The sequence below is a fragment of the Oryctolagus cuniculus genome, chromosome 19 (genome assembly GCF_964237555.1).
Source record: "Oryctolagus cuniculus chromosome 19, mOryCun1.1, whole genome shotgun sequence".
NCBI lineage: Eukaryota > Metazoa > Chordata > Mammalia > Lagomorpha > Leporidae > Oryctolagus > Oryctolagus cuniculus.
Window position 1 is genome coordinate 16,880,081 of NC_091450.1, and position 21,878 is coordinate 16,901,958.

General features: G+C 44.9%; 1 protein-coding gene across 3 annotated transcripts in view; it reads left to right on the forward strand.

The window, feature by feature from the left end:
- CDR2 (cerebellar degeneration related protein 2) overlaps positions 1-21,878 on the forward strand; it is a 40,213-nt gene that overhangs the window by 6,178 nt on the left and 12,157 nt on the right. For 2 of the 3 annotated variants that reach the window (XM_070064583.1, XM_070064584.1), the window contains exon 2: positions 1,562-1,674. The exons of the other annotated variant lie outside the window; for it this stretch is intronic. In XM_070064583.1, coding sequence (XP_069920684.1) covers positions 1,562-1,674 — 113 coding nt within the window. The remainder of the gene's footprint in view (positions 1-1,561; positions 1,675-21,878) is intronic. 3 annotated transcript variants of the gene reach the window in all.

Here is a 21,878-nt window from a genome sequence, read left to right on the forward strand (position 1 = left end):
AAGAACCATGTTGCTGGGGGCCAGCGTTGTAGTGCAACAGGTTATTGCATACCGAGCGCCGGTTTGAGTCCTAGCTGTTTGGTTGGTTGGTTGGTTTTTTTTAAGATTTATTTATTTATTTGAAAGAGTTACATAGAAGGAGAGGCAGAGAGAGGTGTCTTCCATCCGCTGGTTCACTCCCCAGTTGCCTTAACAGCCAGAGCTGCACCAATCCAGAGCCAGGAGCTTCTTCCTGGTCTTGAAGCCAGGAACCAGGAGCTTCTTCCAGGGGTCCCACGTGGGTGCAGGGGCCCAAGGACTTGGGCCATCCACTACTGCTTTCCCAGGCCATAGCAGAGAGCTGGATCAGAAGTGGAGCAGCTGGGACTCAAACTGGCACCCATATGGGATGCTGGCACTGCAGGCGGCCCCTGAGTCCCAGCTTTCTGCTTTCAGTCCAGCTCCCTGCTAATGTGCCTGAGAAAGCAGCAGATGATGACCATGTGGGAGACCCAGTGGAGTTCCATGCAAACCCCAGCCATCTGGGGAGTAAATCAGAGGATGGAAGATTGATTCATTCATATTCTCCCTCTCTTTCTCTCTCTATCTGCCTTTCAAATAAATAAAATGAATCTTTAAAAAAGTCATAGATTGTTTTGTGTATCTAGTGTGCTGATCTTGAAGAATGTGAAGAGAAGTTGAAAAAATGAGAGACCTGAAACAGTGTTGTTGTTTTAAAGATTTATTTAGGGGCTGGTGCTGTGGCATAGCCTGCAGTGCTGGCATCCCATATGGGTACTGGTTCAAGTCTCAGCTGCTCCACTTCCGATCTCTGCTATGGCCTGGGAAAGCAGCAGAAATGGTTTAAGTCCTTGGGCCCCTGCAACCACATGGGAAGACCCAAAGGAAATTCCTGGCTTCAGATTGGCACAGCTCTGGCCATTGTGGCCAATTGAGGAGTGAACCAGGGGATGGAAGTCCTCTCTCTCTGCCTTTCCTTCTCTCTCTGTGTAAGTCTGACTTTCAAATAAATAAATTTATCTTTAAAAAAATTGAAACAAGATTTATTTATTTTGAAAGTTATAGAGTGAGGGAGAGACAGAGATCTTCCATCTGCTGTTTCACTACCCAGAGGACCGCAGTGGCCAAGCACTGGGCCAGGCCAGAGCCAGGAGCCAGGAATCTCATTTGGGTCTCCCACACTGGTGGCAGGGGCCCAAGCACTTGGGCTGTTCTCCACAGCTTTTCTCAGGCCTTTAGCAGGGAGCTGGATTAGAAGTGAAGGGGCCCATGCGGGGTGTTAGCCCCGCAGTCATCATTCTTAATGACTACTTCCATAAAGCAGATGACTGTTTTTCATTTCTTACAAATAAGGGTACATAAGAGTGTACTTTACGTGCTAGAAGGACCCAGTTCAATTGAATTTTAAATGGAACTCGGGTGTCTTTCTGTGCAGTTTCACCTTCTACTGGGATCTGACTTAAGCTATGTGGGTACATGGTTCATTCTTATTTCAAGGACTGGGTTGTATGAAAGGCTGAAGTGAGAGCATTTGAATTACGCCAAGATTCTTCTCTGCTAGATCTCCAGCTTGCTGCTGAGCTCGGGAAGACACTGCTGGATCGGAACACAGAGTTGGAGGATTCGCTTCAGCAGATGTACACAACCAATCAGGAGCAGTTACAGGAAATTGAGGTAACTGACTCGGCAGCAGAGTTAGCCTGGAGGTGTAGCTTGAACTAGTCGTAGACTGCTAAAACCACCCTTGCGGTTGGAAGCAGCATTTAATTTCAGATGCATACTTTTCGAGAATAACCCTCAAAGATGTGGTTGGTTTTTTTTTTTTGTTTGTTTGTTTTTTTTGTTTTGTTTTTTTTTTGACAGGCAGAGTGGACAGAGAGAGAGAGAGAGAGAAAGGTCTTCCTTTGCCGTTGGTTCACCCTCTAATGGCTGCTGCAACCAGCGCACCGCGCTGATCTGAAGGCAGGAGCCAGGTGCTTCACCTGGTCTCCCATGGGGTGCAGGGCCCAAGCACTTGGGCCATCCTCCACTGCCTTCCCGGGCCACAGCAGAGAGCTGGCCTGGAAGAGGGGCAACTGGGACTAGAACCTGGTGTGCCGGCGCCGCTAGGCGGAGGATTAGCCTGTTGAGCCGCGGCGCCAGCAGATGTTCTTTCTTCAGGTTTTCCCAACACATGGGTCTGCTATGATGAAGGAGATTTCTCTCTCTGCCCTTGGCAAAGTATTGTAGAAGTACATGGCTTGAGACTTGCCAGTATGCAAAGCAAAATGAAGCTGTGAATGTTACACTTAGTTTTCATTGTTTTCTTTTAAAAATGAATTATGCACTACTGTAGATGTACAGAAAGAATAATACAGTGAGCACCCATGTACTCACCACCCAGCTTTAGAGAGAAAACTTCCCACACTCTGGAGGCCCTTACACCCTTCTTTGGTGGTTTCTCCCTCCCCCCGCAACTACCAAACTCCATCCTGAATTTGGGTTTAGTTAAAAAGTCATACAGTACTTTGTTCCATAATAAGTTTAAACTCATTACACCATTCAGAGAATTAGTCATCAAATATGTGTTTCTTTTCTCCTTGCTGTGATCTTGATTTACTTACATTTTTGATGGCTTTTTTTAAATTAAAATGTTGTACATAGTTTAAACAAACTAAAATGAAAGATCCTAGACTAAGGCTTTAAAATGGAAGGTGCTGCTATCTTATAATTGGTCCCATTCAGGGACCCAATTGTGTGTAGGCCACTTGACTGTAAAGAACATAATTGTGGATCTTTTTTTTTTTTTTTTTTTGACAGAGTTAGCAAAAGAGACAGAGAGAAAGGTCTTCCTTCCGTTGGTTCACCCCACAAATGGCTGCTACAGCCGAGCTATGCTGATCTGAAGCCAGGAGCCTGGTGCTTCCTCCTGGTCTCCCATGCGGGTGGAGGCGCCCAAGCACTTGGGCCATCCTCCATTGCCTTCCTGGGCTACAGCAGAGCTGGACTGGAAAAGGAGCAACCGGGACTAGAACCCGGCATCCATATGGGATACTGGCGCTGCAGGCGGAGTATTAACCAAATGAGCCATGGTGCCAGCCCCCCATAATTGTGGATCTTAATCAAGCAGTTGTCCCATCAGAACTTCCTTCTCCACACAACTCCCAACAAAAGCCTCAGGCTAAATTACAGTCCCCCTCCCCCAGCTGGTGCAGTAGACCCACGACTAACAGACCTTAGAACAGGGAAGCAGTTCATGAGGATCAGTATGTACTTACTACATGCTGATTTCCTGAACCAGGTGCTGGGAATTCCAAGTAGAATTATACAGTCCTTGCCTTGAAGCAACCACATTACACAAAGTTCCACTTTTGGATACAGATAAATCCATGATCAAAACAAGGAGAAATCTATAATCTCAATATCCATTAATTTTACACAGTAGCCTAATTAAGGTGTATACAGTGGGTCTTCCCCTTCAGCAGGATTTATGGATACAGCTAGTGATGTGACTAAAACATACCTAATTCTAGGAAGGCCTAGCTTCTAACGATACTGAAGTCTCCAGGAACCCTGTTTAACACACTGTACATCAAAAGAGCATAGAGGGGAGAGCACTGTTGTGCAGTGGGTTAAAGTGCCTTCAAATGCCCACATCCCACATCAGAATGCCAGTGTAAGTCCCAGCCATTCTGCCTCCAGTCCAGCTTCCAGCTGATGCACCCTGTCGGGCAACAGAAGTGATCCCACGCCGTCCACGTGGGAGAACCAGATGGGGTTCCAGGTTCCTGGCTTTGGCCTGGCTCAGCCCTGGCTGTAGAAGGCATTTGCAGGGGTGAACCAGTAAAAGGAAGACTTCACTTGTTTGCTGTTTTTATGTTTCAAGTGGATGAGAATAAACAAACATTTTCTAAAAGAGCATAGAACATGCTGTATCCTAAGTTGAATTTGATGATTTGGAGAGTCTGCCAGAAACCCTAGAAGTACAGAAAGAACAGCATTTATTAAACTAGCCAAACGTTAGATGCAGTGAAGGAACTCGTTGCTACTGTGTTTCTTAGAATTTGTCTTTCAACTCAACTTCATACTGTCCAGGCTGTCATACACTGTGAGATCTATTGTATTTGGGTAGAAACATAGTCTAAATATGTTATATTGATGTTTCATAGGAAAGCATCAGTAAAACACTAACTGATACTTGTTTTAGCATGTCTTCCAAATATGCAGGAAAGAAGTCCACATATGTGTAGTTGGAAAAATGAGGCCTATTGATTGGTGTTGGAAATTACAAGCATAACTATCTATGATCTGTCTTGCTACCTTTGTTTTCCTTTTCTGTGTATTGAAGATTATGGTTAAGGCAGATCACTGACATTCTGACAGAATCCAAAGATCTTTGAGATTCTCTAGATATACATTTCACTCCACCATCTAATACCATGCCTAAGGTATTGCAAAACATAATGGAAATTAAGTTTGAATCTTTTTTTTTTTTTAAATAGAGTTATAGACAGTGAGAGAGAGAGAGAGAAAGGTCTTCCTTTCATTGGTTCACTCCCCCAAAGACTGCTATGGCCGGCGTTGCACCAATCCGAAGCCAGGAGCCGGGTACTTACTCCCTGTCTCCCATGTGGGTGCAGGGCCCAAGCACTTGGGCCATCCTCCTCTGCCCTCCTGGGCCACAGCAGAGAGCTGGACTGGAAGAGGAGCAACCAGGACTAGAACCCGGGGTGCCGGCGTTGCAGGCGGAGGTTTAGCCAAGTGAGCCACAGCGCTGGCCAAGTTTGGATCTTAATGAAAAATAAATATGGGATAAATGCATGTATATAACTGTTCAAATAAATTTAGCCTGAAGTATTTCCCGAAACCTTTTCCTTGATTCCTTGATTCTGTGATAGAGCATGTAGTCTACTGGTTTACAGATGTGAGTGTTGAAAAATATATTTTGCTGTTTATCCACAAGTGTGTTTTGACCAAGAACAATCATGGTCTTAGATTTCATTGACATTAAAATTGACTTCTTTCTTTCATGAATCACTTTGTGAAAGTAAGAGTGGGACAAAATGGGGAGATGAAATGGCAGTAGTAGCTCGCTTCCAGTCAGGGAACACCCACAGTCTGGCCATCCTGCCTACTTGTTTGTGTCTAAGCTTGGGGAGATTTACTGATCACAACATGAACTTCTGAGGTCTCGCTCTAATAGTCTAAGATAAAGAATACCTGGTTTTCTTGTAAAAGTAACTAGAGGAGCTGGCCCTGTGGCCACTGCGTGCAGTGCTGGCATCCCATATGGGCGCCAGTTCAAGTCTTGGCTGCTCCATTTCCAATCCAGCTCTCTGCTATGGCCTGAGAAAGCAGTGGAAGATGGCCTAAGTACATGAGCCCCTGCACCGATATGGGAGACCCAGAAGAGGCTCCTCCTAGCTCCTGGCTTCAGATCGGCCCAGCTCCGATGTCACAGCCATTTGGGGAGTGAACCAGTGGATCAAAGATCTCTCTCTTTCTCTGCTTTGCCTCTCTGTAACCAGGCAGGGTTGGCATTGTGGTGCAGCAAGTTAAGCCATTGTCTGCACCTATATGGGTGCCAGTTCGAGTGCTAGCTGCTCTACTTTTTTGTTTTGTTTTGTTTTAAAGATTTTATTCATTTGAGAAGTAAAGTTAGACAATGAGAGGGAGAGACAGAAAGGTTGTCCATCCACTGGTTCACTCCCCAGATGGCTGTGACATCGGAGCTGGGCCGATCTGAAGCCAGGAACCAGAAGCTTCTTCCAGGACTCCCATGTGGATGCAGGGGCCCAAGTATTTGGGCCATCTTCCCCTGCTTTCCCAGGCCATAGCAAAGAGCTGGATCAGAGAGGAGCAGCCGGGACTAGAACCAGCATCCATATGGGATGCCAGCTCCACAAGTGGAGGATTAACCTACTGTGCCACACTGTTGCCCCCCCCTCCCCCGCTCCACTTCTGATCCAGCTCCCTGCTGATATGCCTGGGAAAGTAGCAGAAGATGGCCCCTGTACCCACATGGGAGACCCGGAAGAAGCTATTGGCTCCAGCCTTGCCCAGTCCCTGCCATTGTGGCCATTTGGGGAGTGAACCAGCAGATGGAAAATCTCTTTCCCCCTCTCTCTGTAACTTTGCCTTTCAAATAAATAAATAAATCTTAAAAATAAAAATTACCAAGCAGCCAGAGCACCTAATGACTCTGGTGCCTGCACCTTTTACCTTTACAACTCTCAGGAGCCCCTTGAAATTTATTAGAACTCTTCCTATCCAATACTAACCAGGCCCAACCCTGCTTAGCTTATGAGTCGGGTGCTTTCAGAGTGGCATGGCCATAGATGAGAACTCTGCCCCTAATTTGAACCTTACGTCATTTTTTCCTATTAAAGCTTTTAATTGAAATATGTAGGAAAAAACACATATCCTAAGTAGAGGTTATGAGTTTTCATAACATGTGTTTTTAAACATACCCGTGCCCAAATCCAGATAAGGAGTAAGAACATTATCAGCCTGTCCAGGCATCATACCCACTACCTAGTGTTCTGACGCCCTAGGACCTGTTTTTGAGCTTTATATGAATCACTTACACAAGTTATAAATTAACTTTTTAGAATATTGGGAGTTTTCCTGATCAGAAAAGTAATGTATAACCATTTTTAAATTTAGAAAAATGTAGAGTTGAAGATCAAAAATTAGTTTTCATCCCCATTATCCAAAGAAATTTAAAATGAGACAGTCTGGAAAAATAGTCTGGAAACAAACTATTCAGAGTGAATGAGTCATAGGGCAGAGCTGGTGAACATAAGATTCCCCAGCACTCTTACTATGGAAAGAAGGAAACCAGCAAAGGATATTGTCTAAGGAGAATCACAAGGATTCTTTCAAAGGTTAGTAGCTTTCAAACAATCCTCAAAAATGATCAATATTTTTAGTAGGCATCATTTTTAATATTAAAAAGAGTAAATAAACTATTGAAAATATCAGCTTCGCTAGCTTCAGGGAGGCCTCTAGCCGGTGCTGATGTGAACTTCTTAATGCTGTTAAGTCCCGAGCAAGTTTTTCTTTCCTGGTTGCCAGAACAGAAAAGAGAGAAGCTTTGGAGAGTGATGAGATCTGACACCATCAGACACAATTGGATTCACTTACAGTTTCCTACAATCATGTAACAGCCTGCAGCCTTGGTTTTTGTTGCTTCTCTGCCTGGACGCCGGCAGGAGCTGTGCTTACCGCTCGGAGGAGTCTGGCCCCCATGGCGTCCCTTCATGCCTGCCAGAAACGGCGAAGCCTTTTGTGCTTCTCTCACTGCTCTATGCTCTATCAGTCTTCTCTTGTATACTTAGTTCTTGACTTGTTTTCTGCTTTCCCATGTTTCCCGTTGTAGCATTGCAGAGGTCTGCTTGCTGTGTTCGTTTATGGTTTCTCACTTAGTAAATAATGGATAAAAACGTGTTGAAATTACTATCTCACCAGAGGATAAACAGTTTACAAAGCTCTCCCAGTAATTCCAAAGCCACTCTCGAGACTTCTAAAAGAGACAAGGAGCTCTGGCCTCTGTGTTGGGAGATTGAGGTCTCCCACAACGGTGGCACGAACCCTCCTACTTGAACATTAGCAAGAAGCTGGAGTCAGGAGCCTGAGGCAGGTATCAAACTCAGGTAATAACATCTTGAGGCTTTTTAGTTAATTGCAATAGAAATTAACAAGTGGTCCACCCAGCAAGGGCTTACACTCACTGACAAAGGAGAAAGCATGTGGGAGAAGGTTCTACCAATTGTCTGTCTGATAGGAACTGAACCGAGGGATTTTATCCTGTTGGGGAGACATGGCCACACCCCCTCAGTCTCTGGCTCAGCACACAGCTCTTTGTTTTGCACCTGGCTATCGTGTTCAGCTCAGGCACAGTTGCCTCTTTTGCATACTACATGCTGCAGATGGTGGTGTTACTCAGTGTTGTTTCCTGAGGAAGGTCATGTGTCAGTCACACTGGTCTCTTCTCTGCTTGTGTGGTTCCTGTCAGAGCAATGAGGACCTCTTCTGTATCTCCTAGCTCTTGATTGTTTTCAAAGTTGGGTGGAGCAGCCTGTGGTCAGAGATGGATGCATCGTCTGGTTGGAAGGGGTGTGATTTAGTGAGTCCTGTTTCTGTCCTGTCTCACAGGCACTTTGATATGAGACATAGTGTCCTAACCAGCGTCTTAACTGCTAGGGCAAAGGCCCCATAAGTACTAATTTGAAGTTCTAGAGGCTGAGCCTTAAGCACAGTGTCTGACTACATCAAGTCAGACGTCTGCCTTATATCATCAGTATTTGCATGGAGATTTGATCATTTTTCTTGTAAGTTGCTGACCAGTTTAGTCAGACTCCTTTGCAGGTAAGCTATCACTGATTCTTGGAGAAGTGAAGGACTTTTCTAATTAATTTTGACTTAATAAGATTAAACTCCTACCATGTGAGAACAAGCTCCCTGCCATTTTTAGATTATCCTTAAATCCACTTCCCATAAGACCAAAGTATCCCAAGATCTTAAATGGTTTCATTGTGTTTTTAACACAAGTTTTTAATATATCAAGCAAGGGGAACATTCTGTAGCTTTTGAAATGGCCTCTTTGTACTTGTGTATTGATTTTTTTTCCCCCTATTTGTTAGTCCTACCCTAATTTAACCATTCTGTCTTTAAAGAGGCACCAGCTTGAGAGCTCCATGTAGTACCTGGTAGAAGTTGTAAATTTCTCCTCTTTAGATTGCCGAGGATATTGATGCCATAGGGATAAATAGAGAAATAACCTGTAAATGGAATAAAGAGGAGAATCAGTGACTAATAGTCTCTTTTTGCAAGAGGACTGTAACTAAAGGCCTTCTCAGACTCTTTCAATGAAATCTGTCTTGGCCGCTGGCAACAGAAACTGCCTGGCAACAGGCTGTGATTGGATGGCTTCGGAAACCACATGACAGCGGAGCCTGACTGACATCAGGCTGTGATTGGATGGCTTCGGAAACCACATGACAACAGAGCCTGCCTGGCAACAGGCTGTGATTGGTTAGGGCATAGACCGCCCCTTGACCAGATTGGCAGCCTCGGATATTTAAGCTGCTGTACTGAAATAAATGAGTCTGTGGGCTGCTCGCCTCTGGCCCACTTTCACCTGACTCCGGGGGTCTGTGTGGTGACTCCACGCCTCTTGCCTCCACCATGATCCTCCTCTTAGAACAAATCAACCTCAACATCTGGTGCCCAGCATGACTGAGTGTGTCGGACTTGGTGAGGTCCCCCCTTGATTTTGGCAAGAAGGCCCCTTGGTGTTTTGTGTGCTGTTCGGTTCTGTGAGGATGAGCACAGAACCCCCTCCTACGCCCCTTTCCTTGTCCTTGTCCTTGGTCTAAGTGACCCCAGGTTAGGCACACACCACCCAGAAGCATAACGCTGCTTCTCGGTTCCTCCTTGTACTTTTGGTTCACCCAGCAAATTCACATAAGGGACTGATCATCCCAGGTTTCGGAACCAAGTCATCTTCCCTCACTTGAGAGAGATGATGCTCCAGAGATACCATGTGGGCATATGGCCTTGACCTAACAAATCAAGGAAGTCCCCTACTAAGCACAGGACATACGTACAATCTGATATACCACTGTTCGTCTAACGTAGGGAGCCATCAGCTGCTGATTTGCTAGGAATTTGCTTTGTTATGGCAGCAGTGCTGTGGGTGTCTTTCCTTTGACTACAGGTGGTGTGGCGTGCTGCTCTTAAGTGCTCCAACATGGGAAAGATACCCCCCTCTCAGAAACCCACACAGATTACCAAACATAATGAATCTGAGTGGTAAGAGCCTGTCACTCCAGGCCTCTGCCTCACAGGCAACAGTTGATGACTTAAGGAGAGAGAGCTCTGACAGTGAAAATGACATGACAGTAGACAACGTAGCAATGCCTAGTTAGCCACCCCCCAAATACCTATAGGATGAACTTAGACGACCTTGAGACAATAACCCATGCGAGGTCATCGCATCTGCACCCAGTGGGGATCCCCACATTCGTGGCAGTCCCCGGGCACCCCAGGTTCTCAGGGCTGCCGCTAGACCCTGTTCCACCCGCATGTTTGCCGTTAATCTTGAAGTGGACGCAGAATTCAGTTCCTGGATTCCAATGCCAGTAAAAAGGCTTCTGCTAACCAAGGGCCGAGGATATGCTTGTGTCTTTCCAGAGAATGCGGGACAGCCCATTTGGGTACCAGCAAGAAACATCAAGCCTGCAACTGACAGCCAGCCAGAAGCAGCTGAACAAGACTGAGAGTCCGCCTTGTTAGCGGACGCACCTGCCCCATCAACCCACCCTGAGGAAATGCCCATAGCCACACCCGCTACTGTTTTATACTCCACTAGCTCTGGTCAGCCACTCAGACGGCCCACAGCCTGTGTGCGGTTACGCCATTCCTGATTACCATTGTTCCTCATTCCTACCCCCATCTGAGCAAGCACTCTTGTGGTCTCCCGTTGTGAGCGCTGGTTAGTCAATGATGGGTAAGATCCCCTGGGGGACAACCTAAGACAGGCACAGCTGCATATGGAAACCACATGGATACGGGTCAACAATGGTATGGCCAAGAATCATGCCTCCCGTTGCTCAAAAATAAACAAAAACGGGAAAATATGTGGAATGAGAAGGCCATGCCAAGATGGCCACTGGCAACGGAAACTGCCTGGTAACAGGCTGTGTGATTGGTCAGGTCATAGACTGCCCCTTGACCAGATTGGCTGCCTCGGCTATTTAAGCTGCTGTACCAACTGAAATAAACGAGTCTGTGGGCTGCTCGCCTCTGGCCTGCTTTCACCTGGCTCCTGGTGTCTGTGTGGTGACTCCGCACCTCTTGCCCCCACCATGCTCCTCCTCTCAGAACGAATCCACCTCAACAGATGCCATGGGGAATAAATACAAAGAAATAGCCTGTAAGTGGAATATAGAGGAGACTCAGTGACTAATAGTCTCTTTCCGCAAGAGGGCTGTAACTAAAGGCCTTCTCAGACTCTTTAAATGAAATCTGTCCTGACATTTCATCGACTGAGTTGTAATGTTGAGCACAATAAGCTGCTATAGGTAGAGATCTAGGAATTGACAGTTAGCCAAATTTTTTTTAATCCCTACTGTGTGAGGAATAAACTAGATATCCAAGAGCCTTCAAGGAAACATTTCCATTGACTATCCTTGTGTTAAGTGTTTAAAGGTGCCTTGGGCAGGTGCTGCTTTATTGTTTTTTTTTTTGTTTGTTTGTTTGTTTTAAGAATTTTATTTATTTGAAAGAGCAACAGAGAAGGGTAGAGCCAGCGAGAAAGAGGTCTTCCATTCTACTGGTTCACTCCCCAAATGACTACAACAGCCAGATCCTAAGTCAGGAGCCAGGAGCTTCCTTCAGGTCTCCCATGTGGGTGCCGGGGCCCAAGGACTTGGGCCATCTTCCACTGCTTTCCCAAGCCATAGCAGAGAGCTGGATCAGAAGAGGAACAGTCGGAACATGAACTGGTGCCCATATGTGATGCCTGTACCACAAGCTGGGGCGGCTTTAACCTGGTGTGCCACAGCGCCTGCCCCAGGCAGGTGCTGCTTTAGACCAGGTAGTCTGAGGAGGCTTCTAAAGTATGTCTGAAATGAAGCTGCAAGGATAACTGGGGCTCTTAGCCTTCTGTGTTTGTGCACCATGGGTCCCTTTGACTAATGAGCTCTACAGCGATTCTCTTAAATTATATGACATTATAAATAAAATCTCTTAAAACAAGATCTAGTGGTGAAAAAAATACCATAATTTCAAATAGTGATGAGTGCAAGTAATAAGTCAAGATTTCTGCTACCACTGTAGTGTGATGTAAAAATATCTAATTTCTATGTGGGTGATGAAGTCACAGATACTACAGGCAGAGACTTAGCCCACTATGCCAGCCCCACTATAAGCATTTTTTAAAAAGATTTATTTATTTGAAAGGCAGAACAACAGAGGGAAAGGGTAGGGAAGAGAGAGAGAAATTGAAATCTTTGTTCTGCTGGTTCACTCCTCTGGGGCCCACAATAGCCAGAAGCCAGGAACCCCATCCGGGTCTTGCACACTACTGGTAGGGATCCACATGCTTGGGCCATCATCCATTTCTTCCCATCAAATGCATTAACAGGGTCCTGGATTAGAAGTGGGATAGCTAAGTTTTAAAAGTTTTATTTAGTTATTTGCAAGATAGAGTTACAGAGAGAGGAAGAAACAGAAACATCTTCCATCCACTGGTTCACTCTCCAAATGGCCGCAACTGCTGGAGCTGGGCTGATCAGGAACCAAGAGCTTCTTTGGGTCTCCCATGTGTGTGCAGGGGCCCAAGCACTTGGGCCATCATCTGCTGCTTTCCAAGGCCAAAACAGAGAGCTGGATTGGAAGAGGAACAGCCAGGACTTGAACTGGCCCCTAGATGGGATGCTGGCGCCGCAGGCGGAGGCTTAACATACTATGCCACAGTGCCAGCCTCAATAGCTGGGTCTTGAACCAGCACTCTAGCATAGGATATGGACATCCCAATTGGAGTTAATTTGCACCACAATACTGGCCCCAAGAGCATTATTTTTTAAATAATGAAAATTTGGGGAAAGCAGGCATAAGCTGTTTCCATTGAGTCAACATTGGCTGATAGGTAGGAGGGGCAAGATAACACAGGGTACGGTCAATATTGGATAGGAGAACAGTCCATAAGGAGAAGTAATTGTTGCTTCTGGATTGATTGAGGTTAACAGTCCCTGTCTACAGGCCTTGGTAGTCCACGTTGATGAGATTCATGTAAAGGTTTCAGTGTAATATCTCTATTGGTTTTGGTTACGGCTGTTAACTTCCCTTAAATCTTCCCTCCTTGTGTCATCCTGTTACCAGTGAGAGGTAGGTTGAGGCAAGTCACTGATCTCTGACACAAGCCTTTTGAAAAGAACTAGGCTTTATTTAACTAGCCGGCAAGAATGCAGCAAATACGACTCAAATCTACCTCTTTGGGGTTCTGGGAAAGTTTTGCGGATTAGGTAGGTGGTATGTGGAAAGGCTGGTGAAGCAGCTTGTGATTAGAGGGACTTAGAATCAGGTCAGCATAGTAAGATAGACTTTTAATTCTAGATTTCCTTGTCTAACAGACCTTTTACCTCTGAGAGGGTTGTGGTCTCTCTAGTTCTGCAGGTTAGGTTTTCCTTCTGTGCACGCACAGGTTATGTGAATCAGTTTTCTGTTCTGTGTTTCTTCTGTGCATATATGACCATGTCCTAAGCAGCTGTCCTAAGAAAGCAAGAACTGGGGTGGGCATTTGGCACAGCAGTTAAAGCCACCCCTTAGGAATCTGCATCCTGTATCAAAGTGTGTGGCTTTGAGTTCCCTCTATATCCTCCATTCTAGCTTCCTGCTAATGTGTACCCCAGAAGGGGCAGCAGATGATGGCTCAAATAATTGGGTTCTTGCCACCCACATGGGCGACCTATTTTGAGTTCCCACCTCTTAGGTTCAGCTTGGTCCAACCCTATCTGTTATGGGCATTTGAAGAGTAAACCAGTGAATGGGAGATCTCTGTCTCTATGCTTTTTAAATAAGTTTATTATTTTATTTGAGAGAGAGATCCTGCATCTACTGGTTCACTCCCCAGATGGCCACAATGGCCAGGGCTGGGCCAGACTGAACCCAGGAGCCCAGAACTTCTTCCAGGTCTCCCATGTGGTTGTGGGACCCAAGCACTTGTACCATCCTCTGCTGCTTAGCCAGGTACATTAGCAGGGAGCTGGATTAGAAGTGGAGCAGCTGGAAGTAGAACCAGCACCCACATGGGATGCCTATGCTGCAGGTAGTGGCTTAACTTGCTATGCCACAGTGCCAGCCCCATAAGTTTTTATTTAGTCTGCATTAGAAGAAAGCAGGAACTTATTAAGTGGTCTGATCATATTTTTTTTAAACAGTAAGATAGGGAACTTGCAGGAAAGGAATGGAAAATATAATGAAGTTTTTGGGTTTGGGGCATCAGAAGGAAATCTAGTTAACAGGCAGTCCAGTTTCAGTGCCCCCATTCAGTTCATTTCTCAATCTTGAGGAATCAAGGAACAAGTACTGCTCTAGGTAGTCCCTGGTGAGAGATTCTAGAGTGAAGAAACAGGTTTAGTTGTAAGTATTCTTGAGTACCAGGGTGCAGTTCTTTGGAGGATTGATGGATATAAATAGTTGACATACAGAGTATGTGTTTTACCTTAACATTTGAAAGCTATGAGACATTTCAGTTATGATTCAAAGAAAAATTTGTAATAGCTGGGGCCAGTGCTGTGGCGCAGCGGGTCAATGCCGTGGCCTGAAGCTCTGGCATCCCATATGGGCACCGGTTCGAGACCCGGCTGCTCCTCTTCCGATCCAGCTCTCTGCTATGGCCTGGAAAAGCAGTGGAAGATGGCCCAAGTCCTTGGGCCCCTGCACCCACGTGGGAGACCTGGAAAAAGCTCCTGGCTCCTGACTTTGGATCGGCACAGCTCCAGCTGTTGTGGCCAATTGGGGAGTGAACCATCGGATGGAAGACGTCTCTCTCTCTACCTCTCCTTTCTCTGTGTAACTCTGACTTTCAAATAAATAAATATTTTAAAAAAAAATTGTAATAGCTGATGAAATAGCCCCATTTGGTCCTAAAGATGGTAGCCAAAAGAGTAGGTTGTGTAAGCATCGTTGTTCTTCAGTCTTATGTAGCTTTTTGGGTGATCCTGACTAATCTGGTTTTTATTTTTCCAGAGGTATTTATGTAAGTACAGCAGGTAGTATGAACAGCTGTACACATTTTTCCTTCCTTGGCCGGTAGATAATCTAATACTACCCAGTTATCTAAAACTGCATGGGCAGGGAATTCAGCCATGCTGTGGAGCAGCTATGCTCCTAGAAGTGTCTTTGACAGTTTGACCAATAAATAGTTGTGACAGATTTTGAGTCATAAACACCAGCTTTAGAAGTGAGCATACCAAGCATACTTTGTCTACATTTTTAACATATCTTTTAAGATGGTTGCCCTCTGTTAAGGCTGTATTTCTGGCAGTCTTTTGTGACAGTTACTATCACACAGTCATGTTTTAGAAACTGTTCTGGGTTGGGTGTTTGACAAGGTTTAAGATGCCACTTGGGACACCTGCATCCCATATTGGAGTGCCTGGTTCAAATCCCAGCTCCATTTTCCAATCCCAGTTACCTGATGATGCACATTCTCCCAGGCAGGAGTTAGGAGCTCCTGGCTCTAGCTTGGTCCAACCCTTGCTATTGTTGGCATTTAGGGAGTGAACCAGTGAGTGAAAGGTCTCTCTGCCTTTCAAATAAAATGCAAATAATTTTTAAAAATAGAACCTGTTCTTCTTAACCATGGCTTTATTTTTGTTAGGGTTGACAAAAGGGGACTCCATCTTGATTTTAACAATGTTTATATTCTTCTCTTATGACTGAGGCCCATTTTTGGGAAAACGCCATTGATCAGTCATCCAGTAGCTAGATTTTGATTGTCCCTCATTTCCAGGATGGACCTGTCCTGATTATTAGTCTAATCTGGTCTCACATTGGGAGGGAAGTGATTGAGGACCAGCAGTGTCGGAAACCCTTTAAGCCTCATTTGAGCAACAAAGAGGTTTAGAAATGGTTCTTAGGCTGAGTTTACCTGGAGTCCATTTTCAAGTTTAACTGTTCTGTAGGCAATAGTTGTCATCTCAAAGTGCCAGGCCAGCGATATATTGTTAGTTTGTACTTCTGTGGAATTTTGACAGGCAACAGGCATAAAGTTTAAAAGGAAAATACAGGGGCCTGGCTGTAGCGCAGTGGGTTAACGCCTTGGCCTGAAGCACTGGCATCCCATATGCGCAATGGTTCTAGTCCCAGTTGCTCCTCTTCCTATCCAGCTCTTTGCTATGGCCTGGGAAAGCAGTAGAAGATGGCCCAAGTCCTTGGGCCCCTGCATCTGCGTGGGAGACCCAGAAGAAGCTCCTGGCTTCGGATCAGTGCAGCTCCGGCTGTTGTGGCCATCCAGGGAGTGAACCATCAGACGAAAGACCTCTCTCTCTCTCTCTCTGCCTCTCCTCTCTCTGTGTAACTCTGACTTTCAAATAAATAAATAAATCTTTAAAAAAAAAAAAAAAGGAAGGAAAATACAAAATAAAACCAACAAGAGCATAACAAATTGAGCTTGCATCTTAAAAACAAAGAACACAGTTATGACTCAATAGGTGTATTATACTTTTTTTTAAGATTTATTTATAAGTTTTCATCTATAGCTTGAGCAGTATTTATCAAAGATAAACAGTTTGCTTATAAGTTCTGGGTTGATATTTATATAAGTGCACCAAGAAAAATGATTTAGTATATTATAATCTCAGATTTTTTTTAAATGAAGATTTATTTATTTATTTGAAAGCCAGAGTTACAGATAGGCAGAGAGAAGGAGAGGTTTCTTCCACCCACTGGTTCGCTCTCCAAGTGGCTGCAACAGCCAGAGCTGGGCTTATCTGAAGCCAGGAGCCAGAAGCTTCTTCTGAGTCTCGCACATGGGTTTAGGGCCCAAGGACTTGGACCATCTTCCACTGCTTTCCCAGGCACATTAGCAGAGATCTGGATTGGAAGTGGAGCAGCCAGGATTCAAACCTGTGCCCACATGGGATACCAGCACTGCAAGTGGATACTTAACCTATTCCACAGTGCTGGCCCTGAACCAACAACGTTTTAAACAACATTTTATCATTTTCCATTTTTATCATTTCATCTAGTCTCATGTAATTTTTGTTTTATAAACTCATCAGCTCCTTTATTAAAGTTCTGAAAATTTTCATGTAGTTATCAGAAATCTGTATTCAAGAGTATTTGTTAAGAGTCTTTTGTGTGGGGGCCGGTGCTGTGGCTCACTTAGTTAATCCTCCGCCTGTGGCACCAGCATCCCATATGGGCACCGGGTTCTAGTCCCGGTTGTTCCTCTTCCAGTCCAGCTCTCTGCTATGGCCCGGGAAGACAGTGGAGGATGGCCCAAGTGCTTGGGCCCTGCACCCGCATGGGAGACCAGGAGGAAGTGCCTGGCTCCTGGCTTCGGATCAGCGCAGCGCCAGCCATAGCGGCCATTTGGGGGGTGAACCAACGGAAGGAAGACCTTTCTCTCTCTCTCTCTCTCTCTCTCTCTCTCACTGTCTGTAACTCTACCTGTCCAAAAAAAAAAAAAAAAGGTTATAAAAGAGTCTTTTGTGTGAATTTGATTGTAAATACTTTCAGAGTAGAATCAAAACTGTGGATGACAAAAAGAATCTTAGGATAATCATGGTTAAAATTATGGTAACAACTCAGCAATTGACAAGGAAATAAAGTTCTTTTTGTTGTATATAGCATTTCAGAAAGGGACTTGGGATTCCACAAGATTAAGTCTGTCCTCCCGTCCTCTGGGCCTGTGGTGGGAGGGACAGTCTCAGATCTCTAAAACGTCTTCAAGATCTCTGTCCCGTTAAGACATCAGTCATAATAGCACAACACCAGGACTGTTAGACCCCTATACATTTTCTATAATCTTTGGAACATTGAAATTAATTAACATAGCTCTATGAATGTAACTCAGAGAAAGTTTAGTGTCACTTTATTATTTGGCAATGTTTTTGATATAACCCAGTGTGCCAAATAAGCCCAATGAGTTTATTATGTCTTCAAGGTGAGAGATACATACCTTGAGAATCTCCAGAGCCCCAATGGGAAATCTCAGAGTCAAAAATAATTCATTTAGGGGCCGGTGCTGTGGCGTAGCGAGTAAAGCTGCCGCCTGCTGTGCCAGCATCCATTTGGGTGCCAGTTTGAGTCCCAGCTGCTTCACTTCCCATCCAGCTCTCTGCTATGGTCTGGGAAAGCAGTAGAAGATGGCCCAAGTCCTTGGGCCCCTGCACCTGCGTGGGAGACTCAGAAGAAGCTCCTGGCTTCTGATCGGTGCAACTCTGGCCATTATTGGCAATTGCAGAGTGAACCAGCGGATGGAAGACCTCTCTCTCTCTCTCTGCCTCTGTTTCTCTGTAACTCTGCCTTTCAAATAAATAAGTCTTTAAAAAAATTAATTTAGAACCTTGATCCTAAGGAAATCTGCCAAAGATTCCAAAAGATTTAAAATCTTTGATCAAAGTAGGATCTGGTGCCTTTGCTATGGCACAGCAAGTTTAAGCTGCTGCTTGAGATGCTGCATGGTGGCATCCCATATCAGAGTGCAAGTTTGAGTCCTGGCTGTATGCACCTAAGGAGGCAGCAGATGACAAACCAAGTTCCTGGACCCCTGCCACTCATGTAGGAGACCCGGATGAAGTTCTGAGCCCCTGCTTTTGCCTAACCCAGCCCCAACCATTGTGGCCGTCTGGGAAGTCAAACAGCAGATGGAAGATATTTCTCTCTTTTGCTCTGCCTATGAAATAAGTAGGTTTTCTTTTTAAATAAAGGATCTTAAATTCTTGTGAAATAATAATCATCCATTTAATCACAGTGACTTTACCAGTTAGAAAGGGAGAAATCCATGTAAGATATTTTAAAATAAATAAAGATGTCTTAAAATGTCTTAACTCTTTAAAGATTCAGTTTCCTAAACACTAGAAACCTGATAAAGACTGCAGAAAATACTAGGAATTGTCTTGACAAAACACAAGATCTTGCTTCCTTGGCTAGTTGCCGAAAGGTAGAGCACTTCTGCAGTATGTTTGCTTCTCCTTATATGAAGTCCAGTAAGGTGGTCCAGCTGTCAGACCGGAGGGAAAGGTCCTTGATTAATAATTAGACATTGGAATACTGTGTGTCCAAGGTTACATTACGGAAGCCTCAAACAAGGAAACCTTGAGTAGAGTAATGCATGACTTAAAAATACAAACGAAGTGCTGTCTGGTTACAGGGTCTAGGCCTCTGAGGCAGCATTTTCAGTGTCAGACTGTAATAGCAGAGTCTGGACTGGGGAGAACCCTGTTGCTGACCATAAACTTGAAAGAGTGAGTCAACAATTACATGGAAACTATAAAAGGAAAAGCTGCAATTCAGAAGATGGAAGGAAAACTAAGCATTTCAGAATTAAAAATCAAAACTCCTTTCTTTTACCAAGAGCCGATCAATATTTCAAGAAAGCCTGTTGCTTTAAAAATAAGAGCTTCTGGTTTTAAATCAGTGGATTAATATTTGATTTGCAGGGAATTGCAAAAATTTTTCTAATTATAGCTATCTTGATCATATACAAAGTTTTCCTAAGATTTGTTCTTCATAAACCTTGCATGATCTGCTCAGACCCTCTGTGACATGCTTATGTCTTTAGTTTTGCCCCGTCTTTGTTACCGTTCTAGACTAATACAGCTGTTTTATTTCAGGACAAAATTATGTAAAATTCCTCTTGAATCTAAAAATGTTGTCTTTTTAAGTAGAATATTCTTAGTAACTTTAAAGCAGCCTTGAATTGTCATATACTAACAATTTATGAAAACATGTCAAGCATATTATATTGTCTTTTTTAAAAAAGATTTATTGTATTTATTTGAAAGAGTTGCAGAGAGAGAAAGAAAGAGGTCTTTCATCCGCTGGTTCACTATCCACATTGCCCCAGTGGCTGGAGCTGAGCCAGTCCAAAGCCAGGAGCTTCTTCCAGGTAGCCCACATGGGTGCAGGGGCCCAAGGACTTGGGCCATCCTCTGCTGCTTTGCTTTCCCAGGTGCATAAGCAGAGAGCTGGATCTGAAGTGGAGCAGCCAGGACTCAAACCAGAGCCCATATGGAATGTTGGTGTGCAGGCAAGGGCTTTGCACCATAGCACCCCCCACCTTTAAAAAAAAAAAGTCAGAATTGCTGAGACAGTGGGAGAGGGACAGAGATTTTCCATTCGCTGATTCACTCTCCAAATGGCTGCAACAGCCAGGACTGGGCCAGGCTGAAGCCAGAAGTTTCTTCCAGGCCTCTTATGTAGGTATAGGAGACTTGGGCCATCCTCCACTGCTTTCCCAGGCACATTAGCAGGGAGCTGGATTGGAAGTGAACAGCCGGAACTTGGACTAGTGCCCATATGGGATGCCAGCACTGCAGATGGCAGCTTAACCTGCTTTGCCACAGCCCCAGCCCCAACATATTTTTTTTTTATTTGACAGGTAGAGTTTTAGACAGAGAGAGAGAGAGAGAAAGGTCTTCCTTCCATTGGTTCACTCCCCCAAATGGCTGCCACGGCTGGCATTGCACTGATCCGAAGCCAGGAGTCAGGTGCCTCTTCCTGGTCTCCCACGCGGGTGCAGGGGCCCAAGCTTTTGGGCCATCCTCCACTGCCCTCTCGGCCACAGCAGAGAGCTGGACTGGACTAGAACCGGTGCCCATATGGGATGCCGGCATCGCAGGCGGAGGATTAACCAAGTGAGCCACGGCGCCGGCCCCATCCCCAACATATTGTCATATAGAACTTAAGCCAAGAGCACCTGAATTATATTTAGACACATTTATTTCATTTATATTTGCTCAGTTTATTTTTAAAGTATATTTGGAATACTTATGGAAACTGAAATATTATGATCATTTTAAATTATTTTCTTATCAAGAAAAATCCCCAAAAGCTAAATTTTTGTTCTTGCTGCAAGGGAGGAATGAGCGTTACATTATGCTTTTATCTGCACAGTTTACTCTTAGGTGAAAATTATACCTTTGTGATCACAGACATTTAATAAAAGGTAGCTGCCTGGCCAGCAAACCCAGGCAGAAATGTATGCTAATAATTCTTAAAACATCTTTATCTCTCTCTCTTTTTCTTAAACAACTTTAAAACAGCTCAGACTTATTTTTCAGATTTATTTAAATCATGTGAACTCAAAGGTATTTAGGTTAACTTAACAGTTTTAGTTTATGTGACTGCTCATTTATATGTAAGCCAATAAGATGTAGAATTTTTGGCAAGCATTTGGCTTAGCAGTTAAGATGCCGCTTGGGATGCCCACAACCCATATCACAAAGTGCCAGGGTTCAAGTTCCAAGTCTGCTCCTGACTCTAGCTTCCTGCTTATGTGCACCCAGGGAGGCAGCAGGTGATGGCTCAAGTAAGTACTTGGCTCGCTGCCACCCACATGGGAGACCCAGAATCAGCTCCCAGTTCCCAGCTTCAGCTTGGCCCACGCTTACTGTTCTAGGCATTCAGGGAGTAAACCAGCAAATGGGAGGGGAGCTCCTCTGTCTCTCTCTGCCTCTCAGATAAATAAAAGGATTTTTTTTTTTTTTTTTTTTTTTGGACAGGCAGAGTTAGAGAGACAGAGAGAAAGATCTTCCTTTTTCCATTGGTTCAAACCCCCCCCCCCCCCCCAATTGGCTGCTAAGGCCAGCGCGCTGCACTGATCCAAAGCCAGGAGCTTCCTCCTGGTCTGCCATGCGGTACAGGGCCCAAGCACTTGGGCCATCCTCCACTGCCTTCCTGGGCCACAGCAGAGAGCTGGCCTGGAAGAGGAGCAACTGGGACAGAATCCGGCGCCCCAACCGGGACTAGAACCCGGGGTGCCAGCGCCGCAGGTGGAGGATTAGCCAAGTGAGTAGTGGCGTCGGCCAAAAGGATTTTTTTAAAATATTTATTTATTTGAAAGATGAAGTTACAGAGATAGGGAGAGAAGTCTTCCATCTGCTGGTTCACTCCCCAAATGGCTGCAATGGCCAGGGCTAGGCCAGGAGCCAGGAACTTCATCCTGGTCTCCCACATGACACTTTGGCCATCTTCTGCTTTTCCTAGGCTATTAGCAAGGAGCTGGATGGGAAGTAGAGCAGCTGGGACTTGAACTAGCTAGCGCCCATGTGGGATGCGGGTGTCATAGGTGGCAGCTTTACTCGCTACACCACAGTGCCACTGGCCCCCAAGAAATTTTTTTAAGATTATTTATTTAAAAGGTGAAGATAGAGAGGTCA